At 37.4% G+C, this 20,148-nt stretch overlaps 2 protein-coding genes across 5 annotated transcripts in view; both read left to right on the forward strand.

Annotated features, from left to right (window-relative positions):
* LOC113091337 (GAS2-like protein 1) overlaps window positions 1–17,460 on the forward strand; it is a 29,814-nt gene extending 12,354 nt beyond the window's left edge. Inside the window, exons 2-5 of the mRNA XM_026256786.1 lie at window positions 6,675–6,782; window positions 10,145–10,241; window positions 10,599–10,908; window positions 12,778–17,460. Coding sequence (XP_026112571.1) covers window positions 6,675–6,782; window positions 10,145–10,241; window positions 10,599–10,908; window positions 12,778–14,725 — 2,463 coding nt within the window. The 3' untranslated portion in view covers window positions 14,726–17,460. The remainder of the gene's footprint in view (window positions 1–6,674; window positions 6,783–10,144; window positions 10,242–10,598; window positions 10,909–12,777) is intronic.
* Window positions 17,461–17,813: 353 nt separating this feature from the next.
* The window catches only part of LOC113091338 (AP-1 complex subunit beta-1-like), a 28,529-nt gene continuing 26,194 nt past the window's right edge, over window positions 17,814–20,148 (forward strand). The window contains exon 1 of one of the 4 annotated variants that reach the window (XM_026256789.1): window positions 17,814–17,890. Coding sequence is in view for 3 of the 4 variants with exons in the window: in XM_026256790.1 (XP_026112575.1) it covers window positions 18,127–18,150 (24 nt within the window). In the remaining variant the exon portion in view is untranslated. Of the gene's footprint in view, window positions 17,891–18,050; window positions 18,151–20,148 lie in introns of those variants that run through there. The other 3 variants (XM_026256790.1, XM_026256787.1, XM_026256788.1) reach the window with 3 other exon arrangements.

Below are 20,148 nucleotides of genomic sequence, written 5' to 3' on the forward strand. Positions count from 1 at the left end.
AACACATTGAACAGTATGAACCAGGTTTAATGTCAGATTAGATAAATATGTTAACAGTGTTAATTTAATTTGTCACTTAAGTTAATGTGTCAGCTTTGTGAGCCCTGTTCCTTATCATATTTATTCACTCCCAGCTGGTGTCTCCTCTCCTGCCGTCTCACTCCTTCCCCTCCGTCAGGTGTTCAACTCTTTCTGTCTGCCAGTATTTTTTCCCATGAGATGCCTGCATCCATAACACAGAGAGAGGTCTGATAACTGCAGTCATATGACTCTTGTCTAGGGATGCACCGAAATGAACATTCTTGGCCGGAGTTGAACAAAATGAAACACTGTGCTGAAGGCCGAATACCGAACACAGTTTTTCGCACCCCCCACATGTAGGCCTAGTTTGCCCTTATTTTTTTCTTCACCATTGCATAAATGAAATAGCCAAAATGTGCTTTTTACGGTTTTGTCCTGCTTTTCAAGTAAAAAAATCAATTAAAAAACAACAATTTAAAAATATTTACTTAACAGTGATTTTTTTTTTACATTCTAGAAGACATTATACTAATTAATAGAGCTGTTGTAGGGTAATTATCATTATTATCGTCCTACTTTTTTAATTTTATTTTACATAACAACAGTAAAATTACAATACTAGCATTTATGAATGTTGACGGAGTTGTTGCTTTTTCTCAGCTTTTATTTTGGCAGAACCCCGCAGGAAGATCTCAGTGCTTCTTTTTGTTGACAGCAGCATGCAGATTTATAAATGATTCTTATTACGAATTTGGAAAGATGTTTGTCTGACATTCGGTGCATCCTTCTCTTGTCTCTTATCGCTGTTTCCAGAGCAATGCAGAACCAGCATTCTCCCAGTCTCTGAGTTGATCGTATCACAGATACATCTCATTGTCTGCTCTGTTTGCATACAGTATATGCTTTAGACAGTAGGCATAGCTGGTGAGACATTTAAACAACATCTCCATGTCTCACATTTGGTAAGGGTGGTTCCTCAGCTAAAATCAGCACAGAAATACTGTAAGAACGTTACAGGGAGTCTGTCTGCTTCGGTTCAGCTGCACTGAATGGCAGAGCTCCATTAAATCTTGATTCGCCTTCAGTTTGATGGATGAAGACTTTATATTGTGCAATTAGCATTAAAGGTCCATATTGTATACTTCTGTAGCATTTAATCGAAGCCCATTTATAAGTTTAAGTTTCTAGTAATTCTTAGTGTCTGACAGCTATTTAAAAATGTTGCTAAAAGAAACACTCAGCATAGTAGTAACCCATTTATTTTCTGCACAGAGCCACATTTCCACTCAGCAAAACTGCTTTGTAAAGGTACAACATGAGTTTGCTTGTGTAAGATTTTAGGCTGTTTTTGCTGCTAAAAAGCTTTAAGATTTTGATATGTAAATGTCTCTGTTAAGATTGGCTAAACACTCAACACATTTTAAACGAGTTAGAAAACTTGTGCGCAGTGTTGATGACTTTAATGGAAGCATTTTGGTTTTGTCACGTCATTTGTTTGTGGTATAGATATGATGTAATGGAAAAAAATCATAAAGATCTCGAGAGGGGGAAAATAGCTTTGACCTAACAGTTGCCAGAAAAATCTTTAAGGTGGTCACTGCTTGCAGACTTTCCAGAACAGATGTCTAGAGAAAGAGAGTGAAGCATGAGAGAGAGAGGCAAAACACAGCAAGAGAGCCCCTGATTACTTTAGAGAGAACGGCAGAGAGAGTGAGAATGTATTACAGCTCATTCTGGTTCTGTGGTAATTGTCAAACACATGCTAACTTAATAGTCATGACGATGGGTCTAATTATAGAATATTCCAGTTTTAACCCTCTAATCTTCCAAACAGTCCAATGATGTGGAAAATTAAAATTATTCATGTGCAATTCTAGAGCCTCCAAGTTCAACTACGGTCAATCAAGTCTCACTCACTGTGTGTGTGGCAATACATCATCTCCATCATGCCAGTAGTCTGCTGGCTCCTGTCTCTCATCTGTGGAAACACAACTGAATTTGTCTGTGTAGGAAATAAGGATGAGTTTCCCATGTGTTGGCACAAGCAGTCCAATGGAATAGCAAAGTGTACAGTCAGTCTAACTTTCCCACACTTGTAACACTGAAGAAATAGCATTTTAGACTGTATGCAGGTGAATCTGGCAAATAACATTTGAAGTATGTAAAAATATACATACTATATAAATTTGCATTACTTAATGTAAATAATAAATAAAATATTGTTGCATTAAAAAACAAATACATTTTAAGCACAAGTTTTTATATATATATATATGTATGTATATATATATATATATATATATGTATGTATATATAATATCTTTTTATTTTGGCCTGCCATACAACACAGACAGACAATCTTTATAAGATCCACACCCACACACATTCGAGTTTTATTTGTGTTAATTATTACTTTTTTTAACGGAATAAGTGTCTTTTTCATCCTTTTTGAAATGGCTGAAGTTTGTCAAAATGTGTGTTGGAGACAACATTTTACCTTGCTGTACGATTTTCAACTCTCAACATTGTTGCTCTCTCGTCTGATCTTGATTGATCTTCTGGACTTTTGCCCTGTTTGTTGTCATGGTGCCACACTCATTTAGGAGAGACTTTTCAAAGACCGCAAACAGAAAAGAACAACATCAGAATGATCTAGAGAGAATGAGCCTGCACCAGTGCATGATCACCCCACCCAGTAGTGCACTTTTACAGGCTGACCACTCTAAATTAAAAAACACGCATGCTGCCATACCGTTACATAACTATCTTCAGTAATTATGTTTAATGCGCATGTGCCTTTGAGTTAATCATTGGGCAAGTCCCAGATCTCATCATGATATGACGCAACTTCAGGGAATGGCTCTTTGTTTCACTGTTTGTGCTTTAGAGAAAGTGAGTGAGAGATGGATAAAGAAAGGAAGAGAGACTTTTTTATTTTCCCTAGGGAATTGGAAAGGTTGGGCTCTTTCGGTGAGTCAGTCACCTCAGCAGTCAATAACAGGCCATCCTATGATGCGTAAATGCATATATGAGTTATTTTCTATCCATTTCAAATGCTTATAGAGGCTCCCAACCTCTTATGTACAGTTGAAGCGAGGTAAGGGATGTGACTCAGTGTTTCTCACAGGAAACTGCTTCTGTTCAGGTGCTGCTAGACATTCAGTGGAACATTTGTCTTTGTGTGTGTATAAGTCGCCTGGGTATATTTTTAGCAATAGCCAAAAAAACATTGTATGGGTAAAAATCATCAGTTTTTCTTTTATGTCAAAAGTCATTATGATATTAAGTAAAAATGTTCCATGAAGATGTTTTGTAAATTTCATACCGTAAATATCAACATTTTTTAATTTGTAATATGCATTACTAAGAATTCATTTGGACAACTTTTCTATTTTCTCAGTATTTATTTTTTAATTTTTTTGCATGCTCAGATTCCAGATTCTCCAATAGCTATATCTTGGCCAAATATTGTCATATCCTAATAAACCATACATCAATGGAAAGCTTATTTATTCCGCTTTCATGTGATGTATAAATCTCAATTCCGAAAAATTGACACTTAAGACTGATTTCGTGGTCCATGGTCACAAATGTCTTTTTTTATAGTCTGCAGTGAGCCAGTTAACAGCTGAATACTAAAGAATGAGTGTTTGTGAATACATCTCCTCTAACACCTCCTATATGGAAGAGATATGTGCATAAATATAAACAAAAAAAAATGTGGTTGACAGGGAAATTGTACATTATTAAAACATTCCTGTAAATCTACCAGAATTAGCGAAAGGCTATTTTACATTCGTAGTCCCTGGACAAGATGTTACAAGTCTCCCTAAAAGAAAATTAAATAAAAAATACATACTAGAAAATTTTATAATAACATAGTACAAATTATAGTATTTGCATTAAAAAATAATAGGACAACTTTGACAAATTACTTGACTGTCCATATTTAAATGTAAGTTTCATTTTCATGACTGGATTTTAAGATTCCGTCCACGTTTTCTGCTTCGTAGAAATCATAGCACTGTATGCGTCAAGAACCGGGTTGACCTGGTACTCTGTACTTAAAGAAACCTGGTACCGAGACATTTTCATTTTTTTAGTACTGACTTGGTACCGAAGTACCGGGTCTTTTGACAACACCAATTGGATCAAATAAAGACAATTCAAACAAGATACAATCACTAATAGGATAATAGGTAAACTAGCAAATATAAAATTAAAATGTCCACAAATCTATGTACTAATTAATGCATTTTTCATTTGAATCCTAGATAAAGCATATGTGTCTAAATCTCTTATAGTTGTCAGAATAGAATTCCATTCTCGTGCAGCTTTGACAGAAAAAGTAGACTGACTAAAATTAGGCTACTTTGTCTAAGCAGTATGATACAGTCTCCTCTTAATGCACCTCTTGCAGAAGGATAATCAGATGTTCTAATACTTACTAACTGACCAAGAGGGCGAGAAGATAAACCATAAATAATGTTATACACCAAGCATTTAACAAATTCAATTTTTTTCAGTTTTAGACAATTATGTTAATGCACCGTTTTCTTATTGAAGACTTTAAATGTACGTTTGTACAAGGACTCAAATGGTTTAAGAGACATTTAACTCACATGATGCCAGGTGATTAAACAGTACGTAATGTGAGGAATAACCAATGACTACATATACATCTTAGCTGCCTCTAATGACATGTAATCTCTATAGTAATCTTAAAATTATAGAGATTAGATTTAACCTGCTTACAAACCTTTTGAACTTGAACTTTAAATGTAAGTTAGAATCAGTCAGTATTCTCAGATATTTATATAGAGGCACAAACTGCAGCCTCACCCCTGACACGTAAACATCCGGCTCTTTAATACTACTGCTACTCTTAGAGAAAAACATACACACGGTCTTGGACACATTTATTTGTAAGGAATTTTCTCTTAGCCATGCTGACACATTAACCATTGAATTCATGAGTTCATTTGCAACTTGTGCTAGACTATTACCTCATTATATTATATATTTTATATATATATATATATATATATATATATATATATATATATATATATATATATTTATATATATATATATATATATATATATATATATTTATATATCAAAAAGCAACGGACCCAAGATAGATCCTTGCAGAACACCAGTTGGTGTACCTAAATCATTGGATTAGTGATTTTGTACTCTAACACACTGACATCTGAAATATCTGATAGATATTACTCTTATCCAGTTAAATTTATGTAATAAGAAATTAAAACAAGATAACTTAGACTTAAGGATATGATTAACAGTGTCAAAGGCTTTCTTTAAATCAAGGAACACTGCTCCAACTACACCACCTTTATCTAAAAAAGTTTTAATATTTTCTATAAAAAGCATTTTGTAGTTTCTGTTGAGTATTTTGCTCTAAAACCAAACTTCATTGGATGCAATGAAAATGAAGTACTGCTCAAGTAACTGCTAATAACCTTATAAACAGTGGGTAAGATACTAATTGGGATATAATTATCAATATAAGGGGGATTTCCACTCTTTGAGCATAAGAACATCCGTACCATATTCTTTTGCTCTAGATGATTTAAGAGATCTATTGTTCACATAACATCAGAATCACTAACAGGTTTTATTCTAAAAACAGGCTCCACTGTTGTAATGGCAGACATTAGTATATGCAGGCTGAAAACAATGAGTAATTGTTTTTACCATGATTCTAAAATGATGATTTAAAAATCTCTACCACCGCAGATTGATTGTTTATTGATTTTCCTTTTACTTTAAGTTCTAGAATTTTCTTATCTTTATTTTGTTTTCTTGTAATTTTTTTTTTAATGATTCACAAATGATTCCAGGATTGCCTCTTGCTTTTTCAAACATAGTAATGAAAAAAAAATCTGTTTTAGCTTTTCATAATTTCTTTACCACAGAGTTCCTTACCATAGTAAATCGATATCTATCATTACTCAATTTAGTTTTAAGTGACATTTTTGAAGCATGATCCCTTTCTTTCATCAAATTCAGAATATTTAAATTTATCCATTGGACCATTTTTTTTTCTATGATTAAATTTACAGGTATAATCAGTAAAAATATTTTCTAAGTATGGTATCTTTAACATGATAAGGAATAGTAGCATACAACATTCCATGTTAGTTCCAGAATAATATATGTTTTGAAGATAAGGTATCAACAAGTTTTTTTTTTCAAGGACCATGGTACCATGGCCAAAAATCCTTTGTTAATGCAGTGTTAATTGTAAACCTTTTTCTGTTGGTTTAATCAAACACAGTTATATTGTTAATAAAAATACTTGGATAATATGATGTTTTTTTACATACGTTTCCCCTTATAATAGATGATATAATAGATAATTGCTTTTTTATATACTTTTTTTGTGTGATAGCTATATTGGTTAAAGTAGTTATTATTCATACAGGCCTGTGTTTATCTTTTGCAAGCATCATACTATGTATTTGGCCTCCTAATATCACTGAATATACAAATATACTATTGGCATCTTTGTTGCCCATTTGTTATGTGATGAAATGTTTGTTTGATTCAGCATCGCAAACTTTTAACCATGATTGTCTACATATTGTATCATAGTGTTTAATAAGATTTTGTATTGTGTTTTGTAGGTTCGGGAGATTCTGGGCCATTGCTCGTGTCCATCACAGTTCCCCATGACCAAAGTCTCAGAAGGGAAGTACAAAGTCGGAGACTCCAGCGCACTCATCTTCATCAGGGTACATCTTTAATTGACTCACCGGTTACTCATTCCCCTGTCTATTCTGTCAAACATTAGGCAGCAATAGGCAATGTCTTTTTCTTTCTTTCTTTATCACTTAAAGCTGTAGTTTGTCTTTTTTCCTATAAAAAGAATGCTTTAAAATGCGTTAAATGCTTTCTCTGAGCTTAATGTGCTAAATTAGCTATAAGTTGACTCAATCAGTGCCAATCACTGTGAAAACAATTGTTATTTTTTCCATTTCATTTGGTGATGCAAGTTGCGTATAGAGGCCAAACTATAATAATTATAGTTCCAAAATAAGTGATCCCAAGGTTTGAATGGTGTTTACACAGTTGCCAGGTTAACCTATTCAGGCACCTACACCCCATTCATCCTGCAGACAGAAATGGAGACTTATGTCATTTCCTGTCCTCTACCGAGCTCTCTGGATATATCTGTGCGTGTGTGTGTGGGCTTGTGTATAGGTATTTACATGCACTTTATGCATGCATCTGTGTCTTTTTAATAGGGTGTTGGGTCAACATATTTTCACTCTCAGCTGGAGGAAATTTTCGATGAAATTGTATCTTCGTCCAGAGCAGCAGGGCTGAATCAATTAAACTGGATTTAGCCTCACTCTCCTCCGCATTCACTGCAACCTTATATCCCTCTCTTTCTCTGTCTTCATCTGTCTTGATTTGCTCAGTTTTTCCTGTATATGATGTTTTTTTCCTATCGGCTGTGTGTGTGTGTGTGTGTTTGTGTGTGTGTGTGTGTGTGTGTGTGTGTGTGTGTTTGTGTGTGTGTGTGTGTGTGTGTGTGCATGCTTTTTTTGCAAGACGTGGGTGCAACTTAACTGATGCTGCTAGATTGAACCTTTTTATTTACAGAGACTATAATTATACATAGACCCATCGTCCTTCCCCAGCACAAATTAACACTAAAAGACACAGCATGAGGTGAAGGAGCTAGTAAGGTGATAAGCAAAGAAAATGTAATCTGTCATCTTCTGGACAGACACTTTGTTTAGATGCTCAGTGCTCATTTTGATGTTGGTAAACTGAAAGAGAACCTCACAAAATTGCTAAAATCCCTGTCGATGAAGACCATGGCACAAAAGAACATTCGCTTTGTTTACTGTTCATTATAATTATGGTTTCAGCATGTTTCCATAGCAATGCATGGGCTGAATCCCAAGTGCTTTTTAAAGGGCAGCTGAGTTAAGCTGCCAAAGAGTGCAGCATTCCCATTGGCCAGCGTAGAGGTACAATCAAAGTCAAGTGTTACATTAAGGCCTAGTGCAACTACTAAATTTATGCTGCAGTCATATTTATCTGAATACATATTTGAGCTGTTAAAAATAGTAACACATAACAATATTTGCAGAGAAAATCCCTCAAATGATAATAATTCAAAGGCACTGTACCATGTAAAAATGAGGGGTTGTTATAAAAAAAGAGTCTGTTCTGTGATATTGTGAAATATTTTTATGATTTTAAAATAAACTGTTTTTTTTATTTTGATATATTTGAAAATGATATTTATTCCTATGATGACAAAGTTGAATTTTTAGCAGCCATTAAAAAACAATATAAAAAAAAGCTCTAGGAGCTGAATAAAAAGGTACAGCCCATATGCAATACATTTTGCAATCACACTGGTCAATTTGTTCAAGACTTAGCTTTGATAAATGCATCTTGACCCTCGAGACCCCTGCATTCTGTTCCACTCTTGAGATTGTTAAGCTCCTTACCGATTTTGTGCTGCCTTCTTTTAGTAAGTGTGGTTTGGCTAGGTGTGTTGTATTAGCAGAGGTGTAGGCTGACTGCTGTCTTGTGGAACGTTGTGTTTAGGTGATACTTCAAGATTGAATTTAACCAATGATAGGTAAATTCCTCATTGGAGAGTTTTAATACGCTTCAGGGGGCAGGTAACCATTGTGTATGGCTACTTCCTGTCATCCTTATGTAGGAAAGACATACAAAACAAGCAGAGAACTGTGCAGAAGAATTACAGGCTTAGATGCAGTTCAGTTTAAGGTTGAAAAGGAGACCTTATGTAAGTTTGTGAAGGTGGGCATAGTGCCAGCCAGCAGATGTGCTCGCTTTTCATGGCAACAGCACACAGATACTCACCATATGATTATTGCTTACCATGTGCTCAGCAGATGGAGTTTAGCAATGATGGAAATTTAAAGAGCTTTGCTGCAACAGGTTCGGAGTACATGTGAAAGATAGCATTTTCCTGACTGAGCATTTTTGATAAAGGAATCAGTAGCAGTCTCTTATCCTACATTTCTCTCTGTTCATCAGAGAAGAGCTAAAGAGACAGGGCTTGAAGCAAAAGTAGAGCTGTATTTTCGATGCTAAATCTTCTCTATTCCCCTCTCTGAATACCAGCTGAGAGGGGGTTGAATGAAAAGAGTGTGTCAGTGCGTGATGTCTTTTTGTTCTCTCTCCAGCTCTCAGTAAAAGTGTGTTGTCATGATAATGAAGGCGAATGGAGGCTGCAGTGAGGTGGATGGAGGAAGTGCTGGTGGGCAGCTCTGTTAAATAGCGGGGGTTGAGATAAAAATATTTAACTGACTGACATGATTTTCCACCTGTATTATTAGTGGTGTTTGAAGATAAGAGTGAGACACAGGGTCCACAACTGATCTAAAGTATCCAGATAGAAATTTGTTACCATGCTCAATGTGAAAGTGCCCAAGCAACATTGCTCAAAAAGTTACCCCATGTATCATCAGCCTTCGGGGTGGGCTTACTTTGGCATGAGCCAGTGAGAAATCACCCATAACTCCCTAGCCATAAACTAGCATCACTTTAGTGACCACTCACAATGGAATACTCTTTGTGGAAGTGACTTTTGCATAGGCAAGCATTGCTGAATTATTCTTCAGAAAAATCTAATTTGTTAGCTTGTTTCACAGCTCTGCATGTGTCACATTTACAAATAGACAAAATAAATTGATAAATTGATCAGTTTGATTTGCATACAGTTCCTTGGAGATCTTACCTCTACTGATTCTTTCATTGTACTGAACAACAAATAATATCATACCTTAAAAGTGTACGCTGTGATGTTTTTGTTTCAGAGCTCTGAGACTCAATCTTTTACTCCGTCATACTCTGTTTTGTACTTTTCCATTTGGCAAAACTTCTGTTATCTACCGCTGAATAATCAGTCTTCAGGCTGGATCTTTTATCCGGCTGTTTGGTATTCAGGGCTACAGTCCTGAATATAAATTTTAGATTTTCTAAAATTATTTGATCAGCTGTATAAAACGTTTGTAACACAATTTGGGTTATTATATGCCCTCTATTCTGGTTGTGCATGTTATTGTATGTTGGAAAGGTGTTAACATCATTCTCTGTGTAGGTGTTACGGACTCATGTGATGGTGCGAGTGGGTGGAGGTTGGGACACACTTGAGCATTACCTCGACAAACATGATCCATGTCGCTGCGCCGCTTTCGGTGAGATCACCACTTGTGTCATTTCCTGTTTCTGAACTATGAGACTTCTTGGAATTTTTCAACACTACTACATTGTTACAATAAAAAAACAAGTTATGCAAGTTTTTGTTTCTAGTTTTTGTGGTTATTATTATTCTAGTGTTTTGTGGTTATTAATTTCTAAATCAAAAAACTTACTAGCTCCAAACGTTTGGTAATATATTACACATAAAATGCCTTTTCATAAGCAAGCAGTATTACCATAACCATTGTACATTAATATTAGGTTTAAAAAACACTTAAGATTTTGAAGTTTCTCATCTTTTTTTCTTGTGAATATGAAAAAAAGCTGTCTGATGCCTTTTTTGACCTCAACAGGTCACCGGTATCAGCAGGCCAAAGTGAGTGGCCAGGGTCCTCACAGTAAGAGCTCCAGCGCTCACTCGTCCCGCTCCACAAGCCCAGGACCTCACTGGCGCAATGAGAGCATGGCACCCTACAAAACCCCTGATAGGCGCTCTTTGGAGCCTGTGTTGGGCTCCACAGCACATTCCTCTCCATCACGGCCTGGCAGGTCGCACCATGCAGCTGTACCTGTAGAGATGGAGACCAACACAGGGCGACCCACGACACTGCTGCCTCGACTGCCACGGGACAGATCAGAACCACGCCACTTGAATCCTCTCAGGTCAGTGAAGGTGTGTTTGGGTGTTTAGCAGCGTGTGTGTGTGTGTGTGCATTTAGAGCTCTTTGGAAAGCATCTTAATTACCCAAAACAGAGGTACCTAAAAGTCTCACTGGAATAAAAAAAAGTGAATGTAAATGTCAAAAAAATGTCTTTGGATGTAAGAAGTGTAAATATGACTAATCTCATAAACACTACATAAAACATTAACAATTTCTAAATATACATTTTAAGAAGGGACTTTCATTTCATTATGGTTTTGTTTTTATTGTCAAACCAAAGCCAATACCTTCACCATACAAAAACATGAATAGTGATGATAAGAGAGGAAATAAATAAAACAAAGAACATATGTAATTCACAGAATCACTGTATATGAAAAGGGTGCACTCTTTGTACATGAAGAACTAAAGCTTGAAGCGTTATGACTGGGACACATGCAGTGTATGTACAGTTGTTTTGTCTGTATAGATCCTTCAGGGTGTCTGCCATTTGCTCACACTGACCTAGTTAACTCAACACAAATTATAGCACTCTGCTTGTGCACTGTACCTCCACAATGAGCTGCATCTTAAGGCAACAGTGCACATGAACACACACACACACAGATTATTGCAAGCAGATTTGAACTAATCACAGGTGACATTGTCCTGACATTTATCCTCTTCTTGTCCAGTTAGTGACTCCCCCTTGTGTTAGAAAAAATTATAACATTTTACAAGGAGTCTGTGTTCTCACTGCCTAATTATGCAAGTGATAACATGTTTTGGATACATTTATTTGGATATGTTTTTTTTAGTCAGAATTTCCTGAGCAAATGGACATTCAATTATATATTTGTTTCTTTCTTTCTTTTACAACGTCCTGAAATAAATATTGAAACATGACTGTATAAACACTTCATGCATCACTGCACACATAGAGCAATGAAGAAATGACTCCTAAACATCCTGAAGTTTCAAAAGGTGCTTCATTATTTCCATCACATGGTATATTTACATGTCCGTGTGTGCAGCCAGGACATTGTATAACTGGACCATGAACAGCTCGCTGCTTTACCTTGGCTGTGTGCCTCGGTTTCCATAGGCTAACTAATGATGAAGGCCAAGCGTCAGAGCAGCACTCTTTAACACTTGCACTCCCAGAGCTGGAGGTGAGGCAGACTGGCTTACTGAAGATTAGGATAATCTCAGTCCCCAAGTCTGTCACTGAAGAAACAGGTCAGAACAGGGTTAACGCAGGTCCTATTATAGAACCGGGGTGTCATGGTGTGTGTTTTTCACTTTCTTGTATAAATAAGAGTGTTTATTTGAATAAAACCAAATGAGGGCAGAATAGGCTAGCACTTTCACTTTCAAGTGTATCTTAAGATCTGGAAGTTCTAAGTTTAAGAAATGATTTTAAAGCAGTGATTTTATTCATTAGCACACTCATTCATTAGCTTTGTCTCTAGTTTACACAAGCCAGTTTAAGGTTAAAGGAAAGAAGGACGGTGTCAGTTTCATTCTTAATAACTTAAGAGGTAGTGTATGTAAGAAAGTGTCTGTGTGTATGTGTTTGATAATCCCTCTCTCTCTTCCTTCTTTTTTGATGGTTTTCTTTAATCCCAAAACATGGCTGCTGAGAATACAGCCTTGCATGCATTTCCCCGCATGCTTGGTAAAAGTGACAAGTATCACATAAAATATAGCTGTGTGGATTAGTAATTCTAACCAAGAATACCAAGAAAAAAATTAAAGGCCTTTAAGGTGGCGTGTATGTAACACATTCAAAAATATCATAAAAATAAGATGTTTGTGTGTGTGTATGTAATCACATACATCCCTAAATCCATCTTAATCTTAATTGTTCTCTCTTTTCTCTTACACACAGGAATAAGGAATCACTTCTTCGGACTCGTAGGCTATCAGGAGATAGTGACTCTTCTACAGCCTCGTCTAAAGGTGGAGGAGGAAGCCCAGCAGGAGGTCGCATCTCTCTGGGTACACGGCATGCTCATAGAGACGACGTGGTTCTACTGGTGAACCGTAAGGAAGGGAAACACATTATCGAGCGTCCTGGAGCGAGAGCACAGAGTCCAGCCCTGAAAACCCCTCAGACCCGTGCCCGTAGTGCTTCCAGAGAGCGCCCTGCACCACAGTCCACCTCAGTTTTGAAACCTACTCTACCACAGGTCCCAACAGAGGTACATCGAACTCCTTGCACAGAGAGAGGCAGATCACTGGGACCCGAAGGTCCTAGGAAGCTGCTGGCTCCACGCTCTCTCAGCCATGGCAAGACTCCTAGAGGCCGGTTGGGTGACGCCAGCCCTGGATCATTCCCTCGCCGCAGAGACCCTCATTCTCTTTCAGTAGATCGGAGAGAGGAACTAAGACCCAGGCACATGCCCGCAGCATCCTCAAAAACAAATGGAAGTTTGCCCAGAAGTCAAGCATCTTCCTCTGCCTCTAACTCACCAGTGAAAAGCTGTGCCAGCAGTAGTCCTGCGAAAAAGGGGATGGTAGCGCCACACCCCCCTGCGCCTTTGTCGCCTTCCACTGGCAGTCGAAAGCTGCTTCCTCCTGTCACACAACCAGGGCGCCGCTCTCCGCATTCTTCCTCACGATCAAGTCATCACCACCCACCACGTTCCCCTCGATCTGCACACAATTCTCGTCCCACAGTGAGAGACCAAAACGGTTTGGCAAATCCCTACAACCAGCAACAGGAGAGCCAGGAAGACAGTGGTATTTTTAGTTTACACCTGCTGCCAAGTCTGGACCCTCAAAAGGAGCAAGACCTATATCGTAGCTTTGAAGCGGAGTTTCTGGCCAACACGCAACAAACCAAATCTGTGCAGGGTAAAGCATTCACTGGAAGTGAAATGAGGTCGCTACAGCCCCCTGGCTCCCAACAAGGTTCAAGGGTGCTCCCAACCTCTTCGGGTGACACCAATGTTACAGACTCGGCTTACTCTTCTTCTAACTCATCAACATCTTCTCTTAATCTCAGGGGTAAGGGGGGAATCCTGCCGGATTTGCGAGAGTCTAAATGGACTAATCCTCGCACCTGTGCACTTGAGGACCCTCCTGCACTGCTCCACAGCCAGATTCGTGGAAGTCTCCCCAATGGAGGGCTTTTGGAGGGAGAGCGATGGGGAGGTAAAGGAGGAGGTCTTCGTAAGCTCCCTGCCATCTCCAGCTCCACAGAGGAAGGAGAGGCCTCAAATCCCAAAAACATCAACGGGAGCCAACAGGAGGTGCTGATGGAGAGCCAGCAGGACCTGGTGGAATGGGCTGGGGTGGAGAGAGACCTGCAACAAATTACCGAACATCACCCGGATCTGCTATATGACAATGCTGAACTGCCACTTCCTGAGACATTTCCCTCCCCTCCTCCACCTCTAGATGACTGTTCTTACCAGGACTCTTCCAGTGAGAGCTCCTCCATGTGCTTGAGTCTGAGTGAGCCTCCATCTGAAGGGTCCTGCACTCCTCCTCTATCGCTGGCCAATGGGGATATGGATGACACAGTCGCCCTCCGTGCCAAGAAAGGTCAGAAGGTACCCTCCATCTCCAAGCACAAGTTGCAGTCACGGATAAGACCCCGCACTGACAACAGACCTGAGAACAGTCCGTCGCGCATCCCTACACCTGTACGATACAGAAATCATTGTCAGCAGTCTCCTATCGATTCGTCTCCCCTCCAGACCCCACCTCAGTCCCCACATTTAAACAATCACCAACCCTCACACAAAGCTCTGCATCAGGCCTTTGCTCTGGGGTCTAGAGAGTGTGCCTATTCTTCAGAGTCCAGCCTAGACAATGAGGCCTGGATGTAGTAAATGATAATGTACACAGGCAACTGACTTGGCCTGTATTCATTCGCTCAGCCTACACAGCTTTATAGTCAGATTAGGGAAAGGAGTGGTGAAAAAAAAAGGACATTTGTAAGACGTGTACAACATGTAGCAGGAGGCTGGAATCCTTACTGTCATTTCACTGGAGACATAAATGTGTCCTAAAGAGGCTAAGAGCATAAAGCACCATTCTTGACATCTTGGAACAACATGGCCTGTTGTGAATTAAATCTTAGAGCTACTGTACATGCACCATCTGAGCGGTTTAATTTTGTTTGAGTCATCTTTTTTCTGTTAAAAGTAAATTACTGCATTTCCCTTCAGAGATTTATAGGTTGTAATGCTCTTTATTAATATCCACATGACCTGTTTTTGAATTTATTCCATGAGGACAAATTTTAGCTGGTTTAGTAAAGTATTAATTTGTTAAGGCTGGAACGGAGTGTCAAAGTCTTATTTTATTCAGGGAATTGTAATTTACAGAGTATACTGTGTACTGGAGAATAAGAGCGGTAGAATCAGTAAAGCGAAAAAGATGCTTGACTTATTTTGGTGTCATTTTATGTACAAGACAAACGCCTAAATGACGTTTTGACCATACTTGTGAAATCCAAATGATCGAAATTGGAAATGCAATTAAGTGACTGTACTGTTGTTTTAGCCCAGAATAAATAGGACAGCATATCAATCTGTTCAAGGAATCTTCTCAGAAACATTTATGAGAAGACATAATTCACACATCATCTGCTTAATATCACATTGGCAGAGATACAAATGTTGTATTTGTTTATTGTTTTCTGGTTAATGTATAGGTTTATATGTAAAATATGTCGATTTTCTTAAATGTGCGGCAGTGTAATGTAAATATCATTCTTATTAATTGACTTTAATATGAATGTACAAAAGGTATGCTGTTTATTTCAGTATGGTAATTCTGCCTTAGCTATGCAATGTTGCTATTGAATGTTGCCTTGACAAATTTTCTTGCCTTAAAGTATGGAAGTCGTGTTTGTCAAGTAGAGATGAAGAGATTGTGTGTGTGTGTGTGTGTGTGTGTGTGTGTGTGTGAGGTAGGGAATGTTTGATATACTTGATGGATCCTGTGTTTTGTCAACTCTGAGACAATCGCACATTTTTAAGGTCACGGTAACGACAAGATCCTGCTTTATCAGCATTCCTCTGTTTAAAGTAAATTGCTTGATTTTATCTATAAGTGAGAAATGAAGGACATAAGATAGTGCCATATTAAACACCAATAGGGTGTTTTTTCAAAATATGGAAATCACTACATTCTATGTATAGATATGGAAATCATTCAGGAAATCAGGCCTGTTTATTGTGAAAGCCATATTGATTCCAAAAATGTTTATAAAGTAGTCATATTCTCCACTGTCGTCGTCATCGTCATCAACACCGTAGACGTTACATTTCTTTTAAAGTTTTATTATGGCGCCACCAAGTGGTTGAATATGATTATGAATTGTTTTTGTTTTTATTTTAGTTTTAGTTTTTTTCCAGACACATCTTATTGACCATTGCATAAAATATGGGAAAATGTTGACTCTACTTAAATGAATGACACTACACATTGGTTTGGCATTTGATTGATTATTTATATTAAATGAGTAAGCCATTAGGCCTTGGTAATTACTTGTGGATGAACTGTTTTATCATAAAGGGATAATGTTGTATGTTTCTGAATGAATGGATGAAATGTTTACTTTTGGTATGTTCTCTTTTGGAGGCTTTATACAGAACTGTCATCTATGAACTCAATTGTTTTATTGAGAGATATTTTAGTGAATCAAAAAAAGAGTCAGAAAAAGTGAGGGAGACTTTATGGAAATAGATTTCATTGTTCTTTTTTTGCCTCAAGGACTGCAACCATAGGATTATTACTGTTAGCATGGCAATCGACACTCCACAGCACCTCTTGTATAAAAACTGCAATACAATGGATCACTACTCATTGCTTCTATGTTCATTGCCATTTAAACATCTGTTGTGAACCTTTAGGACATTGTTAAATTTCTTGCATATGTACAAAAAAGGACAAAGTAAAGCTTTCTGCGGTCGTTCAAACTAATGAATGAATGGTTGCTGTGCCTAATTCTCAATTTAGTCAAACACATGTTCACACACTACACATTCACTTATCATTACAGTATCTATTGAACTGCCATACATTTGTACAGTTAACTCATTTTGAGCTCAAGTCATATTTATTCTGTCCTGCTTTCAAAAAAAAGAAAATGTTTCTTTTCTCATTACGCATTTCTAATCACATTTATACATTTTAAAAAATTATTTATTGCATGGATGGGTTATGTTTTTTATTGATTATTGACATCAGAACTACAAGCATGTAGATTCACATGTTTTATTTACTTGAGCAAACCCATCTGATTTGCATTATGCAAATATGATTTTCAGATGTGATCTACAAAATGCATGTTGAATCTATGTCATGCTCTGGTTTCAGTAAATGAAAAAGCTGTTGGAAGATTTGAAATCTGAATGTGTATTAATTAACTTTAAATGTCTGCAGTTTGTTTGGCGGATTGTTTTTTCTTTAACGTTGACAGTGAAATGTAAGGTCTTGACATTGTGGAATTGTCTTTGTTGAATAGCAATATCGCAAGACCAACATTCCACTGTTCCTTGAAAACCAATTGCTGTTAATTTAATTATTGTAATAAAAGATGTTTTGGATGAAAGGCTTTGTAATTCTTCATTGGTGTGGAATGTAGACAAACATATGATGAATACAATGACCTAGTATTAAAAAAATATCAAAATAATTTATAGAAAATCATATAAGACATTAATTGTTGTTTTGTCGTGATATTGTTATTTGAGGATATATAAGACTAATATAATAAGACCTATAGGAAGTTTTGCTTTTTCCATATTAAACGCGAAATTTGTAGGTTATCCTGTAATTTATGCTAACATAACTATATCATTACATCTGAGTCGTATGTTTAAATGGATTCAAACCGAAAAACAATGAAGATTTTACTGTAACCTTATTGCACTCAACTGCGTGTAAGGCGGAAGACGGAAGTGTGAATCATATGATGACAAATCACGTAAGGTGGGAGGGAAAGAAGAAGGCCGACTTGTACACACTCACTCTTCACTTCGGTAAGTAGCATTTCTCGGTTTACGTGAGGTACGGTGCCTCGTTTCTATTTATCTATGGCTTTGTGCGCTGCACGGTTGGACGGTAATGCAGTCCGCTAGATTAAAGGCTTAACTGTGCGCTCCCATAAACCCTGATTAAGAAGGTCATGAAGCTTTAGCTCGCGAGCCGTTAGCATTCAGCTAACACACCATTGACTATCTACATCTCAGCGAGCAGGTTCATTCATCCGCCAAAAATGGAGTGGGCAAGTCAGCTCTGTGTGAGTGAAGGGCCAGTTCGCTCTCAGGATTAGAAGAATGACCTGTAGATAAATGTTGTTTAAAAATGTCGGATTCGGGGCGCAATTAATGTGTTTTGCTAAGTAACTCTGGGTAACCTAACGTTACATTGAAGCGGCTGTGGCAAGTATTACTGTCACCTGCTGCAGTCACCGCTGCGTCACGTATAGATTTAACCAGTTGGGTTGTCGGTAACCATTTAAGATCAAACGCTGCATCACGCTAACAGTCGTTCGGTGGAGTCTGACAGTTGACAGCTAACTTTATCTGTACGTTACTGCGCTAATGTTAGCTGGGACGTCGCCTTTCAGGTTGACGAGATAGATGATTATTCTCGTAAAAAAATGAACCGGTTGAAATGGATGTATGTTTTTTTTTTTTATGTGCAGATAAAGATGTGCACATATATTTTTGTTCATTACTTTAATACGGGCCCCTGCCAACGTTATCAGTTTTAAACCTTTGGATTTAGTCTACCACTGCTAAGCGTTGTAAATCTTTGTTACAAAAATTACTAATCTGTACACACACACACACACACTCCAGGCTTCATTGTTATATCATCATTTAAAAATGTTGGCTTAATAAAACGGTGGAAACCATGATGCATTTTTTTTTTCCAGAATTCTTTGGTGAATTGAAAGTTTAAACGAACCGTATTTATTTGAAATAGATATATTATGTAGAGAGAGAAAGAGAGAGTTTGTGTTATTGACTCAATAAATTACTAATTATTATTAGCAAGCAGTGTAGTTAACATGTTGCATTTTTTTTCGAAGGGGTGTAATGATATTGTAGTGATTTTAGTATGTTTGTTAATGACATACAACAAGCAGACCTTGATCAATTATTTAAGCATGTGGGGAGACCATGGACTGGTAATGTTGCCTTACTAAATTACTGTGTGTAAGTTGTGTTAGACATTATTCAAGGGTCTTTTAGACAGGTGTAAACATAGACAAGTGTTGTTTCTTGGATGATAATAATTTGTTTGGAAATGCTCAACAGGGATACACAATTCATTCAGGCACACAGATCACAATTCTCCAGCTTCTTTATAGTAGCTGTCAGAATGAAAATTCCTTTTTATGTAATAAGGGAAGAAGAAAGGAGAAGAAGAAATTGTACATGTCTATTTTTGTCCTCTTAATCTTAATTTCAATATATATAATTTTGTTGATTTTAATTGAAGTGTGAAATTAGGTAAAGTAGCACTGTCACGCTGTTTATTTATTTATTTTTTAATATTGCCAATATGGTATTTTTCTTGGACTTCGACAAACAAGAACTATAAATGGACTTTTTTCACAAGAACTATAAATAAATACACACACACACACACACATATGCACGCATACCTTTTTAAAAGGTTTGTGGTCAATAATAATATATATATTTTTTTTGTATATAACACTTTTATTCAGCAATGATTTATCAAAAGTAACAGTAAAGTAACAAAAGTAACAGTTTATGCTGGTGATCAAGTGACGCCATGGGCTGTGAGGTTTTGGGGGAGTCGTGGCCTAATGGTTAGAGGGTTGGACTCCCAATCGAAGGGTTGTGGGTTCTAGTCTCGGGCTGGACGGAATTGTGGGTGGGGGAGTGCATGAACAGCTCTCTCTCCACCTTCAATACCACGACTTAGGTGCCCTTGAGCAAGGCATCGAACCCCCAACTGCTCCCCGGTCGCAGCAGCATAAATGGCTGCCCACTGCTCCGGGTGTGTGCTCACAGTGTGTGTGTGTGTTCACTGCTCTGTGTGTGTGCATTTCGGATGGGTTAAATGCAGAGCACAAATTCCGAGTATGGGTCACCATACTTGGCTGAATGTCACTTCACTTTACTTTACTTTACTTAAAGACTTAAACACTGTTGCATAATATTTCAATTTAATACTGTTCTTCAGAATTTCCTATTAATCAGAAATCGTGACAAAAAAGTGTCTTATATATTTCAACAGAAATATTAAGCAGCACTGT

Source organism: Carassius auratus, unplaced genomic scaffold, assembly GCF_003368295.1.
Source record: "Carassius auratus strain Wakin unplaced genomic scaffold, ASM336829v1 scaf_tig00214183_4049273_7079891, whole genome shotgun sequence".
Taxonomy (NCBI): Eukaryota; Metazoa; Chordata; class Actinopteri; order Cypriniformes; family Cyprinidae; genus Carassius; species Carassius auratus.